Raw genomic sequence first — 11,403 nt, 5'->3', positions numbered from 1 at the left:
AGATGGTGGAAGTTTTTCACACTTGTTTTAGATCTTAGAATGCTTTCCGTTGGGTACACAGCCTTCTCTCCTTCAACCATATTTTCCCCTTTGAATGCAACTTCCCATTGTCTCACTATGTCTTTGGACTTTACCTCTCTAATAATAAAAAATCTCTCATAATACCAATTTTACCAGTAATCTTTGGGAAAAAATAAACACACTGTTTCTTAACTTCCCCTGGCTAGGTGACACATTTCACCCCTCCTTTGAAATCAATCCTGTCTGGTTTATTTAAAAATGCAAATGTTCCCTTTATACCTATGTTTACCTACTTAACATTCCAAATCTATCTTATCTTCTGTTACATCAAAGACTTCAGACCAGCTGCCTTTAATTTAATTAAGTCACACACACACAAACACAGACAGGAATAGACCCATAAACACAAACCTCACCATTACCCTATTTTACAATAAATTCCAATAACATTATGAAAATTATTATATCTCCCTGACAATCCTGACTTGGAAATATATCACCATTCCTTCACTGTCACTGGGTCAAAATCTTGGAACTCCCTCCCTAGCAACACTCTGGGTGTACCTGCTCCATGTGGACTGCAGTGATTCAAGAAGGCAGCTCCCCACCTTCTCAAGGGCAATTAGGGATGGGCAATGAACGCTGGTCGAGCCAGTGACACCCACATCCCATAAATGAATGAAAAAAGACAGGGTGAGAGAGGCAGAGAGGTCTAGGAAGTGAACCCCAGAGCTTAGACCTTAGAAAATTATGGTCACAATTTCCAGTAGCAGAGGGATGGAAATTATGAATTGATGAAAATCACAAGAGATCAGAATTGGAAGAGTTCAGAGATCTCAGAGGGCTGCAGGAGGTTACAGAGATAAGGAGATATGAGGGGTAGGAATGATTTGAAAACAAGGGTGATGATTTTAAATTTGAGTCATTGCCCTATTTGGAGCCAATGTCAGTCAGCAAGCCCTGGGTGGTAGGCGAATGGGATTTGGTGAGAGTTGGGATGAGAACCAGAATTTTGGATGACCTCGAGTCTATGAAAGAAGCAAGGTATGAGAAAGGTTAGGAGAGCATTGAAATAGTAGCGTCTAGAGGACAAAAGCATTGAGGAGGTTACAGCAGAGTCAAGCTGAGGCGAGGCCAGAGTTTGACAATGTTACTGAGGTGAAAATCTGCAGACCTGGTGATGGAGAGGATAAGGTCAGAAACTCAGATTAGGATCATGCAGAATGGCAAGCTTGTGAACAGACTGCTTCAGTTTCAGTGGGAGGGATGTAGTCGGTGGCTAGGGAATGGAATTTGTGGCAGGGATTAAATGCAATAGTATATAAACACTGACAAATAACATCAAACATTTAATTTGACAATACTTCACCTTTATTTTAAATTAGTGATATGATAAGAAGGGACAAAAATGATGGATTTTAATGTATTCTAAATGATAATTCAGCAACATTGTGAGAAAATGTGGGAAAAGGCCACCAGTTTTCCTAATGCTAAAATGAAACCATCTTTTGGTAAACTCAGAGCAATACAACTCCTGTCCCTAACCCTTACCCCAACCATCATCATTTCAGAACCATTAAATCTCAGTTAAAAACTCACTCATTTTGTTTTTTTTTAAAACGTCACCAATATTTGCAGATTCAATCTGAATAAGTAAACACCTGTCTATAGGTTAGATTTTCAGGCCGTCATTACATTAATGCTTGCATTGACCTGTTTAAAATGATAAATCAGCCTTTTACTGAGTGATCGAAGTGATTTTGTTAATATTCCCCCACTGATTGTGGTAATCTCAGACGGATTCGGCTTCGAGATACCTATTCAATTAAGAATGTTAAATATTTAAAAGATGTTTCCCCTTGTTCCAAAGTAAACAATTCACTCAGCCCTAAGATTATAATGTACTGTTTCTCTTTTTCCTAACTGTTATCATTACAATTCAAATCTTATTTCAAATTTACGGCCAGTCTTCCTCCTCATCTAGAATAATAGTCACAAAGCTTAATGTTTTCAATATGCCTAACTCCCCTCTTAAACAAGAAACACAATTAAAGTGATCACTAACATTCCCTTTTGTTATTTTATACGGATTTCTATTCGTCAAACTTACCAGCACTACCAGACAAATAGCTTCTTTTAATACGTGTTTAGATGAATAGAACATCTTTCGCTTTCAGACTGAACGAGGTACAATCGATATCAAAACGTATAAACGGCATTATGTGAAATGTGGTGCGTAGGGACGTCAATACCACTGCCCAGTCAACTTTCTGATTTCTGAATGTAAAGTAGACTCTGCAATGGGATTTAACTCCGTCACCACAACATTCTGGATGCTTTAAAAAATATAACCAAAGAAGTTTACTGTTCATGTTCTGCGCTGCTTAAGCCGTTGAACCTTTGCTGACCGGAGCTGTCTTCTCAGCACCAGAGAGCACAAGTCTAGCTGGACAATCTCAGCAGGTCTGGCAGCATCTGTGGCGAGAAGAATTGGGTTCTCGCCCCACAGATGCTGCCAGACCTAGTGAGAATTTCCAGCAATTTGTCTTTTTATCCGTTACCAACTGCAGGTGGATTCCGGGTTCGTCCTCTGCCCGCCTCAGCCTATGGCATCAGTTAACCACCGACTTGCGGAATGATTGTTCAACTGAAGGAATTAATCATTCAGTATTCTTTCTCCTGAATATCCCATTTATCATGTTTGCCACTGGGAGATCCCATTGTCCCAGGTCCCTCCCTTTTTGCCTTGGCGTCATCCAGGAAGACAAAGCCGGTGAAGGAGGGAGGGGGGGTTGGTGAAGTATTTGACTGTGGTGTATGTGACCCAGGCAGTTGTCAATCGGTTACTGGGAGAGCCGTGTAGATTGCTCCCCACAGTCACCCCCAGCTGGGAACCCAGGGAGATTGTGAAAGGCTGGTCCCATCAAAATGATTTCAGCTCGGGATAACCAGTTGAAGTTACCGATCCAGGAGGTGCACGAAATGGAAAGTTTATCTAAGAGGGCTTGGGATAATGCAGCTTTCGAGGCTTCACCGCCGAGCACTCCTTTCAATGTCCAGACTATCTACAACCCCAGCTCATTCCCAAACAATCCTTATGGGTGTGAAGAGCCCCCACTGAATCCAGACAAAAGCAAACCTTCCTCGGGATGCTGCATGGCCTTTGCTAAAGGAATTCGAGGTAAGAGATCCGGCCCTGAGTGATTTCTTTAAAATTTCATTTCCAATTAGACGTTGTTAGTGTTAACTTTATGAATGAGTTCACCTTCAAATTTCCGATCATTTTCAATTTTAGTTTCAGGCCTAACCTGAAAATATTAAAGATTTAAATACGTTTGATCTTATTTTCTGTAAAGTATTTACTATTGGTTTTGTAAAATTTGGGCCAAATGGATTGTATGGCACTCCGGGATCAACCATATAACTAACCATTCCAAGGATCAGGAGGTTTTGTTAAGAACATTCCTAAGGAATAAGTTTGGGTGAAGTTTTCTGGACAGTAGAGATCAGAAGGGAGAAGCATATGGATCTTGGTGTGTTGAAGTACTGCTGCTCCCAGAGCAGGAACAGTGCTATCCAATAGGACCGACATATTCAACAGCTATTTGACCTTTTGCAAGTGAACGGTCATTTTTCTAACGCTAACTTCAGAGTCAGTTGTGAGTGTAAAGTGACATCGTAACCTCACAATTAAATCTCCCTTGCCCAACTTCGGTCCACATCTCCATGGAGTATAACTCCATTGAACAGTTGGAGCTCTCGGCTATTTTAGAGACATGGGGACTTTTTCATGTTTTGCAATGAACTCTCAAAATATTAAAGGTTAGACCTTCCATGGAGGTTCCCGCCATAGAATTGGTTCAAACACTGCAAACAACCATTTGAGCTGTTTCTCCAGAATTTGTACAAGGCGAGGGCCAGTGATCGGGAGAATCCCGGTGGAAATTCCGGGATTCCAAACCTCTCAGCTGCGGACATGCATGTTGACCTTTGAGCGTAATCTGTATAGACTACATCAGAGAAATGCTGACTGACATAAACCAGCGCCCCCCTCCCCCAACCACAAAGAATGGGGGAGATGGGGAATAGCGGTATTGTCGCTGGACTAGTAATCCAGAGACCCAGGGTAATGCTCTGGGGTTCAAATCCCACCGGCAGATGAGGGAATAAAATTCAATGAATAAAACCTGGAATTGAAAGCTAGCCTCAGTACTTGTGACCCTAAATTAGTCATCAAAACCCATCTGGTTCACTAATGTCCTTTAGAGAAAGAAATCTGCCATCCTTACTTGGTCTGGTCTACATGTGACTCCAGACCAACAGACTCTTAACTGCCCTTGGAACTGGCCTAGCAAGCCACTCAGTTCAAGGGCAATTAGGGCTGGGCAACAAATGGCCACATCCCACAAAAGAATAAATAAAACAAAACTGTTTCTGATCAGTATGATATCATAATTACAGCCCTAATTGAAGTCATTTGGCTGTGGGAAGACAGAAACGGGCATCGTCAGTGACAATAGGATTGCCCAAAGGATAAATTTGTTAAGGGAAGTAGTGGAATGGCTAAAGTAAGTCATATTGCTACTTATAAAGGATTGCCAATGACAGAATTATCATTGGCAATAGCATTATCATTGATGGCAGGGTTGCTATTTATAGCAAGATTGCAAGTAACACTGGGACTGCTTGATAGTCGGATCTCCAGTGACTATGGGATTATCGTTGGCAATAGGGCTAATTGAAGCACTTGGCACTGACTCATTACAAACAGCAATCCCAATCCCCTCTTCTTGCTCTCTCATTGAGTATACATATAGGTTGTCAATGACAGTAAGGTTGTCAGTAGCACCGGGCCCGAGTAGGGTCACCAGTGGCAGGAATAGTAAATATAGTAACTTAGTTTACAAGAATCAAATAAATTTCAAGCTTTGCACTAATATTTCAGGTCAAGAGGGAGAATGTTTTTAATGTGTTAAATCTATATCATATATAAATATGTTGTATTGTTGGATTTGTAAATGTCAGCACTCCCAATATCAATATTGTGTTGTGCTTGAAGAGTTGTCGTAAGAGTAATGCCCAGGTGCTTAGGACCAGCTGTAGTAGAAGGACATTTTTGACTACTATAAAAATGAATATAAAATATCTATTGAAGAACAAATTGCTGTTTTAAGCAATAAAATTATTTTCATCTGGTTATTTAGAGGCAACGTCTCTGAAAGTTACTGAGTGGGGTTGTGGGATTTGCTACTGTCGGAGTTAATGACTTTGTGCCTTTGCTCCTTTCTGTGCCTGTAGGCTTGTGGGGTACAAAATTGACTGAGAACTTGTCCAATAACCCAGAGTTACACATCAGGAGGACGTTGCGTGAACTATTAGTTTACATAGTTTTCCTTGTGGACATTTGTTTGTGTAAGTAACATGCTTTTAACTACATGAAAACCACATTCCATTCAATAGTTCCTTTATTGGGTTTTTAATTAACAAGTATATTTCTGATTTTAAGGTTTTTATTTTTCTGGTGGTGAGAAAAATAATTATCCCAGATGTAGTACCTACCAATTTTCCATTTACCTTAAAATAAATCTACTAACTGTAACCAATACAAAGTTTACAGATAATAATTCTCAGTGCCATTTCTAGAACAAAAGGTGAGATAAAATTGATAGCTTAATACTTTTTTTCCATATTTAAATTGAGATTTATGTCAATCATGTTAGTGTATGTTAATACAGGGAGCAGCTTTCTGTACATTAGTTTTCATTTGCCCTATTTCATATATTTGAGAAAATGTGGAAACTGCTAATAACATATCATAGCATGTAAAAATCACACTTCTTAACAGCTGGTTTGCTGTATTTGCATTTAATACAATCCACTAGTTTGGATTTATTTTTAAAAACAATTTCTAACTTGCCACTTCTGTGAAGTATAAAATTCTGCCTCTTCAAACTAAATGTTTGAATCATTTAAAAGAAATTTGAAGCTGATAAATTTATTGACACCCGAATATTGTTAGTGCCTTTTGTCAGTGAAATTGTTGTGTGTGTTATCAATATTAAAAAATAGTCAAAAGCAAAATACTGCGGATGCTGGAAATGTGAAATAAAAACTGAAAATGCTGGAAAAACTCAGGTCTGGTAGCATCTGTGGAGAGAGAAATAGAGTGAACATTTCGAGTCCGTTTGACTCTTCTTCAGAGCTAAAGAGAGGTAGAAATGTGATGGATTTTATACTGTTTAACAGGTGGTGGAGCAAGTGGAGCAAAATTAGAAGGTCAGGGAGAGGAGTGAGCTCAGGAGAGATTGCCAAAGGCGTCATGGTCACAAGGTAAAGGGAGTGTTAATGGTAGTGTTAAAGACTAAAGAAGGTGCTGATAGTAGCATAAAGGTAAGATAGCAGAATGTGTTAATAGTAGAACAAGGGTCAGCACACTGTGAAGGCACAACATAGAAACAAGTGACAGGTGATCCTGTGTGGGGGTGGGGTGGGGGTGGTTGCGGTGGGGGGGGGAGGAAAGGATTAAAAAACAAAAACATAAAACAAAAAACTTAAAGTAGACTAAAAAAGTGGTAAAGATGGAAGAGAGAGTTCGTGGTCTGAAGTTGTTGAACTCGATGTTAAGTCCGGAAGGCTGTAAAGTGCCTAGTTGGAAGATGAGGTGCTGTTCCTCCAGTTTACGTTGGGCTTTACTGGAACATTGCAGCAGGCTAAGGACGGACATGTGGGTATGTGAGCAGGGTGGTGTGTTGAAATGGCAAGTGACAGGGAGGTCTGGGTCATGCTTGCGGACCGAGCGAAGGTGTTCCGCAAAGTGGTCACCCAGTCTGCGTTTGGTCTCTCCAATATAGAGGTGACCGCATTGGGAGCAGTGAATACAGTAGACCAAATTGTAAGTGGTGCAAGTGAAGCACTGCTTCATCTGAAAGGGTGTTTGGGCCCTTAGATGGTGAGGAGGGAGGAGGTAAAGGGGCAGGTGGTGTTGCACCTTCTGTGATTGCATGGGAAGGTGCTGTGGGAGGGGGATGGGAGTTAGGGGTGATGGAGGAATGGGCCAGCGTGTCAAGGGGGGAATGGTACCTATGGAATGCTGGTGGGGGGGTGGTGAGGGGAAGATATGTTTGGTGGTGGCAAGATGGTAGAGTTAGCTATTGTTGCCAACTCCAGCATGATTCCACCACCAAACCACCGTCCCCTTACCCCCCCTACCCCCGTCAGCATTCCACAAGTACCGTTCCCTCTGGGACACCCTGGTCCAATCCTCTATCATGCCCAACTCCTCATCCCCCTCCCACGGCACCTCCCCATACAATCACAGACAGTACAACACCTACCCCTTTACCTCCTCCCTCCTCACCGTCCAAGGGCCCAAACAATCCTGTCAGGTGTAGCAGGGCTTCATTTGCACCTCCTTCAATTTAGTCTACTGCATTTACTTCTCCCAATGCCGTCACCTCTATATTGGGGAGATTAAACGCAGACTGGGTGATCGCTTTGCGGAACACCTTTGGTCTGTCCGCAAGCATGACTTCCTGTCGCTTGCCATTTCAACACACCACTCTGTTCTCATTCCCACATGTCCGTCCTTGGTTTGCTGCAATGTTCCAGTGAAGCTCAACGTAAACTGGAGGAACAGCACTTCATCTTCTGATTAGGCACTTTACAGCCTTCTGGACTTAACATCGAGTTCAACAACTTCAGATCATGAACTCTCTCCTCCATTTTTAAATTTTTAATTTTTATTATTTATTCATATTTAGAATATTTCCCCAACCCCCAATGCACCTCCCCCACCACTACAGGGCCATCTGTCACTTGTTTCCATGTTGTGCTTTCACAGAGCATTGACCCTTGTTCTGCTATTAATACATGCTGCTATCTTACTTTTATGCCACTATCAGCACCTTTAGTCTTTAACACTATCATTAACATTCCCTTTGTCTTGTGTCCATGACATCTTTGTCAAATCTCTCCTGAACCCCCACCTATCCCTGGCCTTCTCTTTTACTCTACCTGCTCCACCCCTTAAACAGTATAAAATCCATCACATTTCTACTTCTCTTTAGCTCTGAAGAGTCATATGGACTCAAAACGTTAACTCAGTTTCTCTTTCCACAGATGCTGAGAGTTTTCCAGCATTTTCTGTTTTTATTAAAAAATGGTTAATTGGTCATTATATTATCTATAAATAACTTGGGTTTACTGTCTGACCCGGAGCTGAACTATAAATTTCATACCCCTATCCATCACCAAGGTTACTAACATCCTCCTCTTAGTGTTGTCTGATTCGAGCTTTTCTATACTCCACTACCACTGAAGTCTTTCTCTGCTTTCATTTCTTTCACTCCGTTCCTCATCACTATTTCAAACACCACATTTAACAAATACCAATACATTCAAAACTCCATCACCCGTATCCTGTCCCATTCAAATTCCTCCTCTCCTTTCAGCCCTGTGCTCACTGACCTTTCCTGGCTTCCTGGACCCAGAACATTGAATTGGAAATCCAACTCCTCATTTACAAGTTGCTTCATTCTACCCTCATGCTGCAAATTTCTGTAGTTCTTAATCCTGCCCCATGCTCTTTAGTCAACAGTAGCAACTTGTATTCATTGAGTGCCCTTTAACATAAAATGTCTCATGGCTCCTCACAGGAGCGTTATGAAGTAAAATTTAACACAGTCTCATAAGGACTTATTGAAGTAGGTGACTAATAGCTTGGTCAAAGAGGTAGGTTTTAAAGTGTGTCTTAAAGGGGGAAAGTGGGGTAGAGAGGTGGAGAAGTTTAGGGAGGGAATTCCAGAGCTTAGGGCATTGGGAGCTGAAGGCACAGCCACCAATGGTAAGATCATAAGATGTGGGACCAGAAGTCGGCCATTCAGCCCATCAAGTCTGCTCTGCCATTCATTGAGACCATAGCTGATCTGATAATCCTCAACTCCACTTTGCTACCTTCCCCAATAACCCTTGATGCCCTTACTGATTAAAAATCTGTCTATCTCAACCTTGAATATACTTAACAACCCAGCCTCATAGCCCTCTGCGGTAAGGAATTCCACAGATTCACTATCCTCAAGAGAAGAAATTCCTCCTCGTTTCTGTTTTAAATGGGTGCCCCTTTACTCAGATTATGCCTTCTGGTCCTAGACTCTCCCACAAGCGGAAAACAACCTCTCAGCATCTACCCTGTCAATCCCCCTAAGAATCTTATATGTTTCAATAAAGTCATCTCTCATTCTTCTAAATTCCAATGAGTACAGGCCCAACCTACTCAACCTCTCCTCATAAAAAAATCCCTCCATACCCGGGATCAACCTAGTGAACCTTCTCTGGACTGCCTCCAATGCCAATATATCTTTCCTTAGATAAGGGGACCAAAACTGTTCACAGTATTCCAGATGTGGGCTAACTAGTGCCTTGTATAGTTTTAGCAAGACTTCCCTATTTTTATATTCCATTCCCTTTGAAATAAAGGTCAACATTCTATTTGCCTTCCCTATTACCTGCTGAACATGTATGTTAGCTTTTTGGGATTCATGCATAAGGAACCCCAAATTCCTCTGTGCTGCAGCCTTTCTCCATGTAAATAATATTCGGCTCTTCTATTCTTCCTGCCAAAGTGCATAACCTCACATTTTCCCGCATTATATTCCATCTGTCAAGTTTTTGCCCACTCCCTTAACCTGTCTGTATCCCTCTGTAGACTCTGTCATCCTCACCACTTGCCTTCCCACCTATTTTTGTCATCCACAAACTTGGCGATAGTACATTCAATTCCCTCATCCACCTCATTAATATATATTGTAAATAACTGTGGCCCCAGCTCTGATCCCTGTGGCACTCCACTAGGTGGAGCAATTCAAATCAGAGCTGCTCAAGAGACCGGAACTAGAGAAGCACTGATATCTCAGAGGATTGTGGCTTGAAGGAGATTACAGAGATAAGGGGAGATATGGATGAGAACTTTAAAGTCAGCTGTTGCTTGGCCAGGAGCAAATGTAAGTCAGTGAGCACAGCGATGATGGGCTAGCAGCACCCTTTGCGAGTTTGGACATGGGCAGCAGAATTTTGGATCACTGAAAGCTTCCAGAAGGTAGAATGTGGGGGGGACAGTCAGGAGTGCATTGGGGGTGTCAAGGCTAGAGGGTAACAAATGTAACCCTGTTATTCAAGAAAGGAGGGTGAGAGCAAACACTGAACTATAGATCAGTTACTCAACATCAGTCAGTAGGAAAATGCTATAGCCTACTTAGAAAATCATACTATGATTAGGCAGAGTCAACATGGATTAATGAAAGAGAAATCATTTGTGACAAATCTGTTCAGATTTTTTTTTAAAACAGGCTGTAGCTATTAGAATAGATAAGGGGGAACCAATGGCTGTCATGTATTTAGACTTTCAAAAAGCATTAGATAAGGCACCACACAATGTTATTACATAAAATTAAGACTCATGGTATTGGAGATAATATATTAGCATGGATTGAGGACGGGTTAATGGACAGAAAACAGAGTGGGAATACATGGGTCATTCTCAGGTTGGCAGGCTGTGACTTATGGGGTACCACAAGGATCAGTGCTTTGGCCTCAGCTATTTAAACCTATATTAATGACTTAGATGTGCAGAGATTAGAACATAAGAATTTGGAGCAGGGGTAGGCCATTCGGCCCATCTAGCTGATCTGATTGTGGCCTCACTTGATTTTCCTTCCTTGAATCTATTCAATGACCCAGCCTCCACTTCTCCCTGGAGTAGTAAATTCCAAAGAGTCACGACCCTCAGAGAAGAAATTCCTCCTCTTTTCTATCTTAAATGGAAGACTCCTTATTCTGAAACTGTGCCCCCTAGTTCTAGATTCCTCCAAGAGGGGAAACATCCTCTCAGCATCTACCCTGTCAGGCCACTTCAAAATCTTATATGTTTCACTCAGATGACCTCTCATTATCTAAACTCCAATGACTATAGGCCAAAACTGCTCAACCTTTCCTTATAACACAACACCTTCATCCAGGTATCAGCCAAGTGAACCAAGTGCAATAAATCCACATTTGCTGATGATGTAAAATTAGATAGGAAAGTAAGCTCTGAGGAGGGTGCAAAAATGCTGTGAAAGGATTGAGAGGGGTGAAATGAGCAGGCAAAAGTGTGGCATATGAAATATAGTGTGGAGAAACATGAAGTTAATCACTTTGGTAGGAAAAAATAGAAAAGCAGAATATTTCTGAATTGGTAAGAGACTGGGAAATGTTGGTATTCAGAAGAATCTGAATGTCCTTGAACATAAAGTTAACATGCAGGTTCAGCAAGCAATCAGGAAGGCAAATGGTATGTAAATCTTTATTACAAAGGGATAAGACATAAGAGTAACAAAGTCTTATTAC

At 41.4% G+C, this 11,403-nt stretch overlaps 1 protein-coding gene across 1 annotated transcript in view; it reads left to right on the top strand.

The window, feature by feature from the left end:
* The first annotated feature begins 4,845 nt into the window (after positions 1-4,845).
* The window catches only part of LOC144694764 (polycystin-2-like protein 1), a 310,166-nt gene continuing 303,608 nt past the window's right edge, over positions 4,846-11,403 (top strand). Inside the window, exons 1-2 of the mRNA XM_078565339.1 lie at positions 4,846-4,879; positions 5,320-5,433. Of these exons, the coding sequence (XP_078421465.1) occupies positions 4,846-4,879; positions 5,320-5,433 (148 nt within the window). The remainder of the gene's footprint in view (positions 4,880-5,319; positions 5,434-11,403) is intronic.

The sequence above is a fragment of the Cetorhinus maximus genome, chromosome 20, assembly GCF_964194155.1.
Source record: "Cetorhinus maximus chromosome 20, sCetMax3.hap1.1, whole genome shotgun sequence".
Taxonomy (NCBI): Eukaryota; Metazoa; Chordata; class Chondrichthyes; order Lamniformes; family Cetorhinidae; genus Cetorhinus; species Cetorhinus maximus.
The sequence above is the reverse complement of the archived record's forward strand: the minus strand, read 5'-3'. Positions and strand labels throughout refer to the sequence as shown.